General features: G+C 32.0%; 3 protein-coding genes across 4 annotated transcripts in view; 1 reads left to right on the top strand and 2 right to left on the bottom strand.

Annotated features, from left to right (window-relative positions):
• The first annotated feature begins 733 nt into the window (after window positions 1-733).
• Window positions 734-4,046, top strand: LOC109338509 (F-box protein PP2-A13-like). The gene is made up of 3 exons (XM_019575768.1): window positions 734-1,310; window positions 1,441-1,559; window positions 3,425-4,046. The coding sequence occupies exons 1-3, from the start codon at window positions 999-1,001 to the stop codon at window positions 3,843-3,845; spliced, it is 852 nt and encodes a 283-aa protein (XP_019431313.1). The 5' UTR covers window positions 734-998; the 3' UTR covers window positions 3,846-4,046.
• A 1,178-nt stretch (window positions 4,047-5,224) lies between these two features.
• Window positions 5,225-17,787, bottom strand: part of LOC109338511 (probable transcriptional regulator SLK2) — a 28,584-nt gene continuing 16,021 nt past the window's right edge. Inside the window, exons 1-9 of one of the 2 annotated variants that reach the window (XM_019575771.1) lie at window positions 10,762-11,917; window positions 10,347-10,478; window positions 9,436-9,484; window positions 8,677-8,891; window positions 8,519-8,587; window positions 7,468-7,568; window positions 6,663-6,756; window positions 6,477-6,546; window positions 5,225-6,242 (exon numbers count right to left, since the gene is read on the bottom strand). In XM_019575771.1, coding sequence (XP_019431316.1) covers window positions 5,338-6,242; window positions 6,477-6,546; window positions 6,663-6,756; window positions 7,468-7,568; window positions 8,519-8,587; window positions 8,677-8,891; window positions 9,436-9,484; window positions 10,347-10,478; window positions 10,762-11,694 — 2,568 coding nt within the window. In that variant the 5' untranslated portion in view covers window positions 11,695-11,917 and the 3' untranslated portion in view covers window positions 5,225-5,337. Of the gene's footprint in view, window positions 6,243-6,476; window positions 6,547-6,662; window positions 6,757-7,467; window positions 7,569-8,518; window positions 8,588-8,676; window positions 8,892-9,435; window positions 9,485-10,346; window positions 10,479-10,761; window positions 11,918-17,787 lie in introns of those variants that run through there. The other variant, XM_019575770.1, reaches the window with a different exon arrangement.
• Window positions 5,235-17,787, bottom strand: part of LOC109338513 (probable transcriptional regulator SLK1) — a 21,262-nt gene continuing 8,709 nt past the window's right edge. Inside the window, exon 2 of the mRNA XM_019575773.1 lies at window positions 5,235-5,353. The gene's annotated coding sequence lies outside the window, so the exon portion shown is untranslated. The remainder of the gene's footprint in view (window positions 5,354-17,787) is intronic.

Below are 17,787 nucleotides of genomic sequence, written 5' to 3'. Positions count from 1 at the left end.
CGATAGGTCAATGCGGCGTGTCCCATTGACGAAAGGATAAGCCAACGACAGTGCAAGTAGATAGAGAGTTGAGCTCTAGTGTATCCAATACTTGAAGGAGAACTCACACTTGAGGGGGAGATGTTGGGTATTCTAAGTGTGAATGAAGAAGTCTCACATTCAGCAAAAATAGATGAGTTAAAGAGCATATAAGTGGATGGACTCATAGACCTAATGGCTTAAGGTTTTGGGTCAAGATGTGGTATCAAACCCACTTATATGCTTCTTTTACTTAACTCATAAAAAATGTTAAAACTCATGGATGAAGATCTCCCAACACTTACTCTCCTTAACTAAATAATCAATTCCCCACAAACACCAAATATTATATTCCATACACACTCATGTACAGGTTTGAACAACAAATTGCTTTTGTGATTGTCACTTAATTAGACCAATAAAGGGTTTTTTTTTTCCTTTTATCCCTTTTCCCTCACACTTCCCGACATATTTTAATGCATATATATCCACAATGAAAAGTATTAAATTTTAATAAAACGCCCAATTGGTGGTAGAGGGAGAATTGACCCATAATATCCATACATCATGAACAAATATAAGGATAAAATTAGGCCATTCCACACAAAGGTGAGCACATATTATTATTCCATGCACACTCATTGACATGTCCATTTCAATAACAACTTCTTTTATAACTTAGAATAACAATGTCGATTAAAGAATTTTCACTTTATACCTTTTTTCCCTCTCACTCCCCACCACTTGTTCTTTCTTAAAAACCAAAAGCCAAATGGTACATGTGGCACCACTACCCCTTCTTAATTCACACACATGAACAAAAATGGAACCTCCTTCTCTATCAGTTTCTCCTTCTATCTCTTGTCTACTTTATCACTTACTCCTTTACCAATAAACCAACAACAACCCCTTTAATTTTTCATCATAATCTTTGATTTCTTCCAAACTTAATCTATACATATATAATCAAATTTTCATTTATGGGGGCTGGTATTTCTTCAACTACTGCAACAGAAAATAGTGATGTAGGGTTTGGTCTTGGTGATATTCCAGAGAGTTGCATCTCTTTCTTGCTCATGAATCTTGAACCTCAAGAGATTTGCAAATTGGCTAGTGTGAACAAGAATTTTCATAGAGCTTCTTCAGCTGATTTTGTATGGGAATCAAAGTTGCCTCATAGCTACAAGTTTCTTATGAATAAAGTTATTGGTGGAGAAAAACATGGAACCATGACTAAGAAAGAGATCTATGCCAAACTATGTCAACCCAATTTCTTTGATAATGGTACCAAAGTAAGTAACTCATTCTTATTAATTTATTAATTAGTTATGCTGCATCAATATATTCAGTTTATTTTGGTCTTATTTCCCTTTTTCTATGTCTCGCATTAACAAGATTTATTAATTTGTTCCTTTTTTATAGGAAGTTCGTTTGGACAGATGTAGTGGAAAAGCTTGTTTGTTCATTTCATCAAAGTCATTCAAGATAACTGGAATAGATGATAGAAGATATTGGAATTATATTCCAACTGAAGAATCCAGGTGAGAGCAGTGTAGATACTTTATTTTATTTTTCTAAATAAAAAGGATGGTGAGAATTTTACTGTATTACTCCCTATCAGAAGAGTATTAATTTATATATGTTGAGTACTCTTTATATATTAAAGTATAAATATAAATATATTTAATAATTTCAAGAGAAAAATTATATACATTATACTATCATTGTATAATTTAACGTTCATATTTAATTATCATTGACTTTAAAAATAAGTAATATAAATGAATTATGAATAATGTGCTGATTGCGAAATTATAATTCAATTTCAAATATAATTTTCAAAAAGTTTAATATTTATACATTGACAATATAAAGTTTTTTATACAATCAATACATCATTATAATTCATGTATATTATTTTGAAGAGTAAATAATAGTTAACAAAAAAAATATTAAACTTGTTTTCAAAAGGGACTCCCTAAAATATTCGTTTAGAAATTAAAAAATAAAAACAATGCTTTAGAAAACATATATATTTAATTTCTTAAATGGGATGAGCACATTCCTAAACATTCTAATTTTCAAAATTCAGTAATAGACAAGAGAACTAAATACTATTACTATGGGGCGAATAGTTTTCTTATTATTATTAAAAGACTATAGGAGTATTGGTCATGCCACTTGTTTTATCCTATTATTATGCCAACTACTCTTTCCTAGTCACTCATTCATATCTTATTAGGGTACCGGTTGAAAAGGAACGAGATTGAAAGCAATTTGCACATATAAAACGCTATACAATATATAGCTGAAAAGGACTTGCATTCAATGAAAAGTAACCTTAATTAAATTCATATTTTGTATTTTGGGTATGGGTAGTTAGTTGTACTTTATATACAAAAGCATCTGTAAGTTATTTAATTGTTTCTCTTTTACTAGTAATATAAGATGTCTTTTGTCATAACTCATAAATTACTTAAAAATAAAAATATAAAGCTAAGAAGCATGCCTTCATCATTATACACATTGGGCTTAAGAACCTCCAATCAATAGTTATAATACAACTAACATGAGACCCTTAAGAAGATTATGATTGCTTTTATTGGCATCTATGCATTATGTTTCCAAAAGTATGATCTTTTCTATTAAAAAAGATAAAAGGGTTTTCTTTTTGTCTCCTTAATTAATCTGTCTCCAAATTTTATATTGATCTTTATAAGATCTCAATCTAATGAACCAAAACGTGCTGCTCTTTTACTATCGAACATGGATTAGTTCCAACTCCACTCACTACTAACTATCATTTTGACTTTTTCCTTAAATTTAAGATAGGAAAAGTTAAGAATGTTTTCCATATGAGGAATATATTATATATTAATTCATTTCTACATATTTTATTCTTAATTTTAAAACAAGATAATCTCTTTTTTATTTTTAAGATGTCACTGAATAGAATTTATATGCGGCATTACCTATGAAGATAGAATCTAACTGTATCATTCAATACCTGAGAGAGAAAAAATTGACCCTAAAAGTGTGATATGCACTAGCAAAACCCATTATATTATATATGTAAAGCAATAGTAATATTTTATATCATTTTTCTTACACCAATTTTAAATTTAAATTATAATAACGTCCATCACTACTCATTATTTTTTCAATAATAAAAATCTTTCGATCAATAGTTATGAAATGATAAATAGGGATATGGATTAAAAAATGATAGGGATGGTCATTTTCCAATATAAAAGAAAAGAGATTATTATCAATGGTTCAATTCCTAAGAGCAATACTTGTTGGAAGAGACAGTCATACCCCGAAAAAGATTAATTCATTAGCCATAAATTGAGGGGACAACATTTGTTATTCAAAAAACATAGTACTTACATGTTAAATTTTTCAGGTTCAAGAGTGTTGCTTATCTTCAACAAATGTGGTGGGTTGAGGTACTTGGGGAGCTAGAATTTGAATTCCCAAAGGGCAATTACAGCATATTTTTCAGACTTCAATTGGGCAAAGCCTCGAAGAGATTGGGCCGACGCGTGTGTAACCTTGATCAAGTTCATGGTTGGGACATCAAGCCCGTCAGATTTCAACTATCTACATCGGACGGTCAGAATTCATTGTCTCAGTGTTATTTGCATACACCTGGAGAATGGGCTCACTACCATGTTGGAGATTTTATCATTGATAAGCCCAATGGGCCTACAAGCATCAAGTTTTCTTTGGCCCAAATTGATTGCACACACACCAAAGGTGGTCTCTGCATTGATGGGGCAGTGATTTACCCAAAGGAGCTTGGAGAGAGATTTAAACAATTTTAGCCTGCACAAAACTTAGGTATTGTGGTTCTATATATTTTATAAGAGTACAACATGTATGAGAATTGGTATTGATAAGTTATGTTACATATTGAAAAATATATTACATACACTTAGAGAACGATACTAAAAGTTTTGTGCATTATAGCTGTATAATTTTTGTTGGGATTTTAATTAAACATTTTGTGAGAGTTGGGGTCAGAATTTGTTACTGTGAAAAAGATTTCACTATTCACTTGTCTTTCCCTGTTTATAAGTCATATTATGATAGAATCTTTTCAAAAATACAAGTCATTTTTAATATATGATAAGTATTAAATAATTTATATATCTAATTATTTACTTTATGTTTATTACTTCATAACTGTTTTACTCTTCTTATAATAATGGTTGCATCATTCTATACAGAGGGATAAATTAAATTAGAGAAAGATTATTAAAGTTGGAAATTTTTTAATTAGGTGTAATTTTGGAATGTTGACATAATTGATAAGTTTTATAATAATAATAATCACCTTTAGTAAATAAGGTTAAGTGTTGTGTATGTGGTGTAAGTTTAAAACCAATGTTATCATAACAGGATAAGACTGGATCGTTCGACCGCTAACTTGAAAATGGATCTAATTTGTATTCTTAACCGAATGAAGAGTTAGACTGCTTTGAATCGGGGAAATTCCGGACCAACTGTGTTAAATCCGATTAAATTGCAATAATTCAGAAAGTAAACAGAATGATTCACAACTTTTTTTAAAGCGGAATACTAGTCTAATATTTTATTACTTCAGTCCGAAAAAATAGAGATATTACCTCAATATAACTATACATAATTATTAATTATATAAAAATTTGTATGAGACTGAATAATTTAAGCGTTTAGTTAAGGCAATTCAGCCTATGTTTTAGTGTCATTTTTATAGTTGAAACTCATTGAATCATATTTGGTCATTGAAACTCAATTAAACCTAATGTAAAACAGCCTATGTTTTAGTTAAGGCAACTCAGCCTATGTTTTAGTGTCATTTTTATAGTTGAAACTCATTGAATCATATTTGGTCAACTGTGGGACCAAACGAAAATTGAATCAACCATGGTTGTCCTAAAAAAATGTCTCATGTTTTCATATATCTCATTTTACAAATCATTGTTTCAAACTTACTTTAGTATGTGAGAACAAAGACAAAGACACCACATTTTATGATCTTTATGTTTTTGACCTACAAACAAATGTGAATTATATTTGAGAGCTTTGGATAAAGCTGCTGGAGAATTGATTCGCAAACAAGACAACCATGTGCCCTAATCTTACCCACAAGAGGGGAACGAGGAATTTATGCATATACCATGCGACACTAATATCAATGTTATTATGGAAGCACAAAAGATTGACGCAAAGGAGAGGCCGAAGCTATTTAAAGTAAATCCTGTACACATAATAATTATAAGATGAAGGGTTGAACAAGACATACCAATTACTACATGCTCAAGTTTTGTTAGTTTATGGCTTCCAGCCAAAACCCATGTTATCATCTAGATCATTGTTAAAGAATGAATTTTCTGTGAAATCATGGGCTATATCCTGCATATGTTGGTTTTGCGGCATATCAGGTGTTCTCTGGTAGAACCCATTGTTGCCATCAGCTGCTGCTGAAGAATCACTGTTTGAAACTGCCTTGAAGCTGTGACTCCTAGAAACAGGCTCATTATTTCCGGAAACGTGGGCAGAAGATCCGGACATGGATGGAGTGTGGCCTCCAAAACCTAACCCATTCTTGGACATGTTATTCCCATTTGCATTGGGTCCACCAACAACAGATTGTTGTTGAACTCCCCCATTGTTGTTATTTGACATATCCTGCAGCAGTTGCTGGATGAACTGCTGTTGCATAGCTTGGTTACCATTGGATCCCTGTGAATAATTTTGATGGGGTAAGCTGTTTGCATTACGTGAGCATTGTTGAAGCTGCTGGTGTTGCTGCTGGGATGGAAGATGATAGGGACTTGGGAAACCCCTATTGGTAGAATTCCGCATTGACCCTGGAATTAAAGCAGCAGCAGCAGCAGAACCTTGCAAAGATGAAGAGTGACTCTGGTCCAATTTATTGAAAGAAGATGATCCTTCCCGCTGAAGTGGGCCAGGGCTTGAATTCATCGAGTTTTGCCTCATGAGAATATTCTGATAGTTAGACAGTTCAAAAGCAGTTTGTGCTGACCCACTCAAAGCACCACAATTAACCATATTATGATTATTGTTTACTTGGTTGTTAAATCCTGGACTCATTGCCATCAGCTTATTAAGTGTATTTCGATCAGTTGGAAGACCTTGAACATTTGCTAGCCGTTCCATCTCATGCATCTGGAGCTTGGCCGCAGTTGGAAATTGAGGATAATTTTTCAAGCTCTCTGCATGTAAGTATGGATCAGTATTCAGAGCAAGATTTAAAAAACCAATTCTGAACACCTTAAAACCAACATAGCTTCACACAACTGAAGATTATGAGACCAGCCCACAAGAGAAGCATATATAGAAAGGGAAAAGAACAATTATGACAGCCATATTGCCACATGCTCAATATATGAAAGTTATGACGGATAATTCAATAGTGTAATACGGTAATAAAACTGCATAAGAATTACCAATTGGCCCAACTTTGTACTCTTTACATATGTCAATCAGATCTTTCATGCTACTGACAACCTCAGAAATCTGTCAACAATTGCAGAAGGAACAAATTAAGAAGGCTTGATAATTATAAATAAGAAACAAATTGAGTTTTCTCTATTTTACTCAACAGAAAGACAATGTAAATTTTAATAATGTACCTGCAAGAATCTCACATATCTTTTGGAAAAACCCAACTCGTTTAGCGATTGTAATTCCAAACTCTTCGCAAGCTGACGCCCAGCTGTCAATAACCTGATGTAAAATAAACATTATCTTAAGCCTTAGTGCAATCACAATTTTTTAACATGTAGCAACCTAACTCCTAAAATTATACTCAAATAATAAATCTAGACTTCTAGAGCATATATTGTAAACTATAAATATACTACTCTTATTAACTTAAATAAGGCAACACAGGCTATTATAATCAGATACTTTTTAATCACATTGCCCTAATATAATGCCAGACCCAAGAGTGGCACAAACATTGAGAGAATAAAAATTAAAATAGAAAAGTCAATAGTACAGTGCTATGAGATCCTCATAGTCTTGTAAACAGACATAATTTTGACCAAACTCTCATGTAAGCCTCATTGTAAATGTTAAAAAGGCAGCTTAATCCTCATAGTCTTGTTAAAAAGGACTTGCAATAAGATTATTTTTATACTTCTATCCTTGTGGGTATTTGGAACAGACTATTTTGGGCTCAGAAAAACTAATAAGAAAAATGTTCAAGAAAGAGCCTTCAACTAATGTAGCTTGAGCAAATTAAGCAAAATCAACATGTGCTGCGCCAAAAAGGGCCCTCAAGGCCGCAATGTTACGTGACTACAACCTTAACGCATAAGGCTTCTATTATACATATATACAAACACACAGATAGAGCATCCAACCAAAATGGAGAAATAGAAAAAACATAATAGAATCAAAGGAGAAGTGAGGAACAACAATGCATTAACTCACATATTGCTGTTTGCTTGCAGGTCTTGTTGAGAAACCCCGTCTGACCCACTTTCAGCAATTGTACTCTGGCATTTTTGAGCTACTTGAACCAATTGGTTGACCTACATAATAAAAAAAATATAACCATCATAAAAACTAATGTCTCTTTTCATACAACTAAAGATAATATAATAAGAGAAAATGAGTTGTGCATTAACAGTGAAAGGTTTTTTACACTGTCAATACATCATCTACTATTCATGTGTTAACAATCATTGACTTTTCATGCTTTAGTGCAATTTTGTAGAACGGTTTAAATGACTAATAATTGTAAACACCTCAAAAGCCCTCCCATCTAATTTGCTAAAACTGAAGTTTGAACAGGGCAACTTATTCAGAATAATAAAGAATAGGTCATGTAAGCTCAGGGCAACTTCTGATTATTCCATGAATGGAGTTCAAGGCTGATTTCTATTTTTCTATTATGAGCTTCGAACTTCTGACTGTTTATCACTATGTTTGAGTTTTAAATTTTTGGGTTAAAGCATCAATTCGGTTCATACGGGAAAAAGTCTCTTCGCTTGAGAGAGTAAGATTGTGTACATCTACAATCCCCAGGCCCCACTAGGTGGGAGCCCCATGCACTGAGCCACCCAATTTAGTTCATGGAGTTTAATCTTCAAAGCACCTTTATGAACTTCCTATCATGATCTACAAATTGAAAATTTTAACGATATCTTTCAATATGAATCACACGCTTAAGTAGTTAGCTTACAAGGCAAATTAACATTAAATTAAAACAGAAAAAAGATTTTAATGTTGTTTTTTGTAACTTCAACTCTTTCAGCGAGCACTTTGTCATGTTTTCTACAGTTATACCCCAGGAACCCCCTAATGCCACAAGGGTTACCTTTTGACTTTAGCTACGTAGAATTGAACATCATAAAAGAAGAAAGTTCACCCATGCTTTAGTAATTAAATTAACATGCAAAGTAGAACACTACGGGGCCCAAGCATATAAAAAATGGTTGGCAAGATGGAGCAAACCTTGCAAAAGTGTCCAGAATCATACCTGTGGTACAACCAACCTACGAGGGAGAAGTTCTTCATGACGCCTTGCACAGAACTCCCAAGATAATATCTAAGAATATTAACAATAATTTAAGCAGGTAATTATGCATAAATGATTCAAATAGAAAATATATTTAAATAAAGTAACAATTTTAAGACCTTCAGGTCTTGAGTAAATATGATACGAAGATGACCCTCACGACTAACATGAAGCTGCTCGTATACGGTCTCTTGTACTGCTTTAGCATATTCTAACATCATCACACCAGACTGAAATCTATATTCACGCGGCAAGTCCAAAAATAACAGTTCATCAATCACTCCACTGCCAAATTTGATTTCATTAAGTCTAGGGAGTACTTCAAAAGTCGCCTCTGTTAACCAAATCCAGAATGTAGACATTATTAGATTGACATGACAAGAAATTTTAAGCAGACATCTTCCTAGTAATGTAGCTTACAAGGACATTGAGACTGCAAACCACGTATCATCCATCATTGCCCACTTACAATCACTCACTTACTAGCTTATTTTTTATTGCATTTGGGTCTGCTAATTTTGAATAATTTTCAAGTTTGAACCAAAGATTATTTTGTACAATTTAGAACATGATTAGTGGTCAGTATTGGTTGTACAGGGTACTCTTCATCGAGAAGTTAACACTTCAGAAATAAATAAATAAAAAACAGCTCAATGCACGAGGCTCCCACCTAGTGGGGTATGGGAATGATAGATGTACACAGATTTATACCTGCATGTTGGAACCCATGACCTCTTGGTCACTAAGCAGTAACATTACCATTGCATCGAGGCTCGCCCTCTACTTACAACATAAATAAAATTGGAATTCTAAATCGAAAATAAATTCCTAAAGTTAACTCTTACAGAATAGTAAAAATAATATTCTCATTTTCTTACCAAATCCCTTTCCAGATTTGGAACCACACATGTCGCACTGCCATGCATCCTAAACAATGAAATATCAAAATCAGATTATATTAAATATCAGAAGCACCGATAAATTAAATGGGCAAGTCAGCAAGACAGTGCAGACATAAAGTTGAGGGTCATTCTAAGCAAATGCAATTCATTCAGACATAACTTTTGTGTTGAGCATCATTCTAAGGAGTTGCCGTCAATAAGGTAAGCAGAAAGCAGAACATTCAACATAAAAAAAAAGCCATGTTCAAAATGCACCTTTTGGAAGTGAATTAAAGCAAAAGTGACATCAAAGGGGTGTTTGTGTTCTGGTTGTGTGACTCATCAAGAGCCGACTTTAGAACCTGCGTGAAGGCTCAAAAGTGCAGCAACTCTAGGGGCTTTCCAGCCCAGGTGTGGAACTTCTTGAGGACAGATGAGTAACGCATCCCCCAAACTTTTTATAATAGAGTATATACATGTATGTATTTATGTTTAATGTTATGGTGTAACATTAATTATGGATCCTCTACCCTAGTTGTCTCCTGATACTCATTCCAACTTTGGAGCTCGATTTTTAACCTTGGCTGTGATGAATTCTAGTGAGGAAATGCAAAATTCACCATCAGGACATCAGTGTAATTTTGTTCAAAAGCTTAAACAATTTATAATAAAATAGATTCTTTTGGCTCCCCCTAACTTATTGCTAAAACTCCACCAGAGGAAACACATGATTTGGAAGTAAATTAAATAAAAAAGGACATGAAGCCGAAGAGCTGTGCTATTCCATTTCTGTAGCGGCTGGAGGCCACAACGCCATGTGACGGTGCATAGCACACAATTGATAACATAGATTAAGGCGCCACCATATTTATGAAACAAAAACAGAAAGTTCGAGTGCAAAAACTGACCATAGCAGCTTGGGGGAAAACGCCAAGTGCATGCTGCCCAACATTATTATATAATGACAAGCACCATCGCTTCTTTGCACGGGGAGAGTAATACTCACTCACAAATTTTCTCCAATACGCAATACTATTATCCTGAAAGAAACAGACAAAATTGAATACCAGCTGTCATAATTTGAACTTCAATAACTCCCAAAACAACAAGGAAAGGTGATAAGATAGTATACGATATTATTTACTTTCAGTTACTTGAAACATAAAATTTAATGCTTGAAAGGAAATCCAAAAATAAACCAATCAATATAATGATTAAAGAATCTTAAATAGATTTTTCAGATCATTGAAATAATAAATCATAGTTTCCCAAACAAAAATATCAGAGAGAGGCTATCACATGCAACAAATAAAAATATCTCACATTCGGCCGTTGTCGTTGATGATAGAGGTACTGCTTCAATCGACGGGCACATACACCACTAACACCATTGTCAAATGGGCGCTTGACAGCAGATGAGGGATGCATTGCTTGTTGCTGAAATTGCTGCCTCGATTGCACTTGTTGTTGTTGCTGCTTTTGTTGTTGCTGCTGCTGGAAGTGCGCTCGCTCAAACTGTGGCATAGACTGAAACAATTGCTGCTGTTGCCTCAGTCTCTGCTGCTGAAGCAAAGCATGTATCTGTGGATTGTGACCCTGCATTTGGATGAGGTCTGGTCTCTGAAGAATCTGTTGTATTACCTGCTGTTTCATCATATCTTCCTGCTTAATATCCAGCCTAGGTTTCTTCGCTAACTGGGATAAATTATTTGGATCTTGGATGAAAGACCCTGGTCCTTGTGCACCCATTGGTATTGTAGACACAGCAGTTTGAGATGCTGGCAAAGACATAGCATTTGAGGCACCCTGAAGCTGCAGCTGCTGAACATTCTGATCTTGATGAGAATTCTGCTGAGCTCCAGTAGAACCATCCATAACTGATGACCCAGAAATAGTATTATTTGATGTAAATGACATGGGCGAGGTGGGTAAACGTAAGTACGGGTCTGTGTTAATGCTTGCACTTCTATGAAAATCAGGGCCACCAGAGAGTGCAGAATTTGCATCAGTGACTAAAGAACTGGCTCCAACACTTCGCACTGAGTTTACCACACCGTTCAAAACTGCACTATTGACCTCCCCAGACACCGGACCATGATTCGACCACGAGGTTCCATGAATGGTGTTAGAATTGTTACCAAAAGACGAGCGTAATTGAGAGTTGATTATATTTTGTGATTGGGTATCTCCTTGAAAGAAAATTCCAGAACTTAATGATGATTGGGTTAACCCTCCAGTTGCCCGAGAAGGTGTCATATCTCTCCAGAGGTAAGCTTAACTATTAATTATGATATATTGTGAATGCATGTGGCTCATGCATTCTAAATAACAGGGATTGACAAAAAATGTGCCTTTTCTTTCTTCTTTCTCTTAAATTTCTAAACTTGACTCCAAAAATATGCTGATAAATCTCCAAACTTCAGTGCACACACACATGCCAAAATTTATTACGCACCTTACGCTCCGGACAATTCCTTAAATGGATTTAACATAAACAAAGGAAAAAACATAGCATAAGTAAAACTCCCAAATTGAATAATACAACCGAATAAAAAAGAAAACCATGATTAAGAAGCATACAAACACTTTTAAAACATAACGACAAATTGAATAATACCAAATAACCTTTTTCAAAGAGGGAAAATCACAATCCAACAACTATAAGCAAAAAACCCTAACTCCTACTAACATTGAGACAACCATCTCATCAACATCAACAACAACAACAAAAATTAATAAATCATTAGCAGTGAAAATTCCAAAACTCGCAGCTTTCAATTTATACATTCAAAACCTGTTAAACCTAAAAATCAAATTGCATGACTGCACAAACAAAATCAAAACCCTTATTATCAGCACAAAAATTTAGAAACCTTAATACCAAAAGGTTCTCAATTCGCATATCCATACCACCACAAACTAGTAAAACAATAAGCTTATATCCGAAAACCATTAAACTTTCGAAATTGTTATTTCGCTATGATAAATTAAAGGGGAAAATTGTAACAGTCACTGATACTGCAAAAATTGAAACCTAATGAAGCTTTTAACACAGTTCAAAACGTAAAGCATTCGAGTAAATAGAAACTCACGTCAAAATCGCGAGGTGAAAAGCAAAACGCTGCGTTTCGAGAAGTTGACGAGAAAAAGAATTTGCAAGAAAATAAAAAGAAACGGTGAGCGAAAGAAAGAGAGAGAGAGAAAAGGGTAGATAGTGATTTTTATAACAAAATCTGAGTTCTTTTGTTTTTTGTTTTACGGAAATCCTAGTGATGCTATTGATAAAAGCGTGAGTAGATTAAAAAAAGGATAAGAACCAATTTTTAATTGATGCTAGAAAGGATTTATTAGTTGACCTATAATAGGTTAGGTTAAACTTTTTATTTATGAAAAGACCTCGTACTTTTTAAAAAGTTTATTTAGCGTCAGACTTTAGGCTCCTAAAATGCTTATTAAGCCTAATAGATCAACCTATTTATTTATATTATATAAGAATGTCGAAATTATGTTATTTTAATATAAATAATATTATTATATTAATATTAATATAAAAATGTATAAAAATATAATTTAATTATTAGAATTAGATGAGTCTAACTAAAAGTATGTCTATAAGCATATTTAACTTTAACATAGTAGCCTACTTCATAACCATATAGTATAATAGCATTTAAACCGACTAACATGGTAGAGTAGATTTTTAAACATGGTACTCTTCATCGAAGTTAATGAGCATGTTTAAGGCAAAATCTGGTCAGATTCGAGGTTTTAAAAGTAATTGCTAGATAGATTTAAATCTGCGTAAAGAGACTCAGATTTGCTAACTCATATTTCTTCCGAAATATATAAATAGGAGGGATTCGTTTACACTCAATTTAAGTTACACTAATTACACTCAATCTAAATCATTCATTTTCTTAGATCCAACGGAGCAAACGAGTGAAACTTAAAAGTTATTTAAGATTTCTTTTTTTCTCTCTCTCGTCACTTATTGCACTCACTCATTTGCTTTGTTGGATCTAAGAAAATGAATGACTGAGATTGAATGTAACTAGTGTAACTTAAATTGGGTGTACACAGATCCCTCGTCACGCGCGCACACACACATATATATATACCATAGCTCATATTTCATCAATATATATATAACAACATAATTGTATTATTATATTAATGATAAGAGAATAAAGTATTTCCTTATACCAGGAGATAATTCATCTCCTTATATCAGGAGATAGCTCATCTCCTTAAATCTATTCATTGTTTGACATATGTCTTATTTTATTTTTTATAGTTGTAATATCATGTTAATTCATAAATATAATTGTTATGTTGTTAAAAATTAATGTTATATTATTAAGGCTACTATTATGTTTGTTTGAGTAAAATAATTATATTTACTAGTGAACGTAAATTATGTTATATAATTTTATTAGTATTTTTGTTTTTTGGTTCCCTAAAATAATATAGGATCATAGCAAATAAACACAATTGCATAAAATTTTGAAAATTATTTTTAATTTATGAGTATACGTGGATCTATTAGGTAGGGATGACAATGAAAATCGAAGTTGTGAGAAAAACCGAACCGAACCCAAATTTAACGGGGAAAATTCGATGTAATTGGATTCAAGTTCGGGTTTTATATGAGTTTAATTTTTGGGTTCAGATTTGGTAGAGCAAAAACACTAATCCGTACCCACCCGATGTAATATAATTCAATTTAAAATTAAAATTTCTATCATATGTCCATTGTTTTTAATTTCTAATTTTACTTTACATACTATTGAATTCTAAAACAAAAGAAATGAAATAATACAAAGAGAGAATAAAAATGCTAGAGAAAAATGAAACGAAAATAATATAATACTTTACTTAATATATTTATAGTTTTCGGGTTCGAGGATAATATCTTTATTTTCAACCACATTGAGTTTGGATTCGGGTCTTGAATTTTGGGTTGAGATTGGGATATATGCAAACCCGGCTCTAACCCACCTTGTTGCTATTCAAAAATGAAGTAACAAAATGGATGCATATAATATCAATATTCAATGTTGCAAAAGAAAATGGAAAACTAAAAAAATGAGGTTAGAAGGGAAGGAAACAGGCAAATTATGTATATTAAATGACTTAAAAAACAATTTGTGAAGTTGAGTTGTTTTACAAAATGAATATGGTTGGATTATTGACATTTCAAATTATATGTTGGCATTCTTATCTAACTAATTATATTTTAAGCTTTTATTTATAAAATCATAATCAGTCGTTGAAGGACATGGGTAGGTATTTGTGAGTATCAATAGTCTTATACGATCCATATTTCTTCAACTGTCTAACAAAATACTTTAAATATTTATAATAAAATTTGTTATAGAAAGCCATGTGCTTCTTCCTTGTAAAAAAAGTGTAATGATGATGAAATATCGAGTATATTATTAGAGAATAGAGATGAGAAAGAAGTGAGTTAGTTATATTTTATATTTGTTAGTTTCAGTTTATTATGATAGTTAGAGAGTAGTTTACTTCAGTGTAAGCTAGACTATCCCTCTCCTGCTCATTATTCAATGAATGAATCTAACCTCCATTTTCATCTAAATTCAGATTTCTCCTTCTCTTATCTCTTAGTTTCTCTCGGTCTTTCTTTCTTATATCATTTTTGTTGTACTATCAAGGATATTCTCTCACCTTTTTGAGATAAGGAACTAATTCTTTTCGAGGTTTGTGAATATTTCTTCTAATAAGTGTTGTTCACAATAATCGAATATTTGACCCTTTGGTCATCTAAGAATCTAGCACTATCCAAACATTTGGTTTCTTATATCATTTTAAAACAAGATGAACGTGCACATTATATAAGATTTTAAGAGATGTGGACATGATTTACCCAAAGTATTATTCAGATTGAGGAATGAAGTAATATAGGAAGTTTTCACAATATGATGGAAATCATCTATCTTTTTATTTTGTGTAGTTTGTTAATGAGTGAATCCTTTAATGTTTTTGCCTAAAGTGTTCATATATATATATATATATATATATATATATATATATTTATTAGAGTTGTCTAAATTCATACACATTAAAAATTAGAATTTTATTGGGCCATTGGGATGTTAATGACACAACTATTAACCAATTGAAAAGGGTTTATTTGTTTTAAACGTGCTTGAATTTTTATAATTGGGATAGTTTCTTTCATGAGACTTTAGCGTAATAGAGATAGTGCAATTATATTTAGAGAATAAAATATATCTGAAATAAGTTATATCTGTCTGCTACTAAAATCATGACGTGTGACCTACTTAATCATTTTTTATAAAAATATTTCTAAAACTAAATAAAACAGTACACAAATAATTATTTTACTGGTTAGAGAAAATAAATTATCTCATACTATGAAAAAATATTTTATTCTCTTATATTTAAACACCTAAAAATACCACTTTTATTTCTTCCTTATACTTTTTGTATAGCTTGTTAACTTTTAGATTGTATACCACATCACCTAATGTTGTCACAAATATTGTGGTAACTTTCATAATCAGGTCACTAACTAATTACATTATGACACTAAATTGAAACGATTGATTATATCAAGTCACAGCTTAACCACATTAGACTACATCATACTATACAAAATTCAAAAAAATATTTTTATTATAAAATATTTTAAGTTGCAATAGTCAATCCATGTCATAATGATCACAATAATCAACAATCTACTTCTATATAATAATGCAAGGGGCTGATGTTATTATCAAAATAGATATATCATATGACCGACACTTGGATTTTTAAGGGACATGTTTGTAATAACAAATTTTATTTGTTTCAAAAAATCAAAGACAAAATGGTTAATAGTATATTACTTAAATGTATATAATATTGTTCTTATGCCTTTAGTTTTGGTGAGGTTAATTTAAGCATTTCAAAATAATATATACAATAAAATAAGGTTGTGTGCAGAGTATTTTATTGCTAATCAATGATATTGAAAGTCACCTCACATTTCAAATTTAAAACACATTTCAACTTGTAACACCGTGAATTTTCTGTGAATGTTTTATTAGTTATTTATTTTAACAACGATTAATTTTAGAAATTAATCGGTATTGAATTAGACTAAACCGTAGTTGAGTGTTAGTGTTTTTTTGTGATTTCCTATTTTGTAGTAAATTGTCGTAATTTTTTGTGAGAGAAAGTTTTTGAGCTGGTATGAGACTCAAATTCGCCCGAATTAGGCCTAATAACATGGTTTTGAGTTTTGTATCTCGGAGTCCAATTTCGATTGCGCTATTGGCTTCGAAATATTATTTCGAGTTAAGATAGACATCAAGTTTGTCTAGAACGCATTTCTAATTATTTTTCACTCCGAATTCCGTGTTTTGAAGCTCTAACTATAAACCGAAATCAGGAGATTTTTATTATCCGACCGGATATTAGCCGAAAATACTCGGGAATGGTTTAATCGAGAATGTATCATCGAAAAGATCACATCACTTTCATGTAAAAAGCTTGCTTGTTAAACAAACAAAAATACATATCCTCTTACACAAAATCCCCTAAATCACTCAACAAATCCTCTCACTCCACCACCATTAGACACATCATCTATGCTAGTCTAAACCTACTTACTTTGCATTAAATTTTATGATTTGATGAGGGTGAGACTCTCCTATAAATGTCTCACCCCATTCTCTCATTTTTACACTAAATTTCCTATACAAACTAAGGTAGTCTTTTATTTTCTCTTCTTCATCTTCTTCTCATACTTCATAGAAAGTTATGAGCTTTTACTATGTTTTTCATAAAGTAGAGTTTATATTTGTTCTTTAAGTATTTTATGAAGGCATAACTAAAGGGGATGATAATAAAATCATATGAACCTTTATGTAGTTTTTGACTTTGGTAAATCTTGAAATTTCTTCCTTGTTCTTAGATGGAAAAACTATATCTTTGGACAAGGTTAGATGAGTTATTCGTTTGGAAATATTAGAAATTATTGTTAGTATTTGAATATGTTTAAAGGTGATGATTTTAACATCAAAGGAACCTTTAATGTGTTTAGGAAAAAGTTTGTATTTTATTCTTGAAAGTTTATGATGTTGATGAGTTGTTGTTGAAAATGTCATTTTTAGAAAGTATTATGTTTAAAAATGGTTTAGCATATTTTAATCTTTGATTTCTAAGTTAAAATAATGATTTGGGATAAAATATAATTTATCTTGACTTCATAAACTTAAAGTGTTATAAATTTTTGGATATTAGAGTAGTAGAAAGTCTTACCTTAGAATTTATTTTCATGACTATGAAATTAATACTTACTAACCCTTGAGGTTTTTTCCT

This window comes from Lupinus angustifolius, unplaced genomic scaffold (genome assembly GCF_001865875.1).
Source record: "Lupinus angustifolius cultivar Tanjil unplaced genomic scaffold, LupAngTanjil_v1.0 Scaffold_27_37, whole genome shotgun sequence".
Taxonomy (NCBI): Eukaryota; Viridiplantae; Streptophyta; class Magnoliopsida; order Fabales; family Fabaceae; genus Lupinus; species Lupinus angustifolius.
The sequence above is the reverse complement of the archived record's forward strand: the minus strand, read 5'-3'. Positions and strand labels throughout refer to the sequence as shown.

Coding starts and splice junctions, on each gene's coding strand:
- LOC109338509 (XM_019575768.1), top strand. CDS start 999: ATGGGGGCTGGTATTTCTTCAACTACTGCAACAGAAAATAGTGATGTA. Junction 1,311..1,440: donor TCTTTGATAATGGTACCAAA/GTAAGTAACTCA, acceptor CCTTTTTTATAG/GAAGTTCGTTTGGACAGATG. Junction 1,560..3,424: donor ATTCCAACTGAAGAATCCAG/GTGAGAGCAGTG, acceptor TAAATTTTTCAG/GTTCAAGAGTGTTGCTTATC.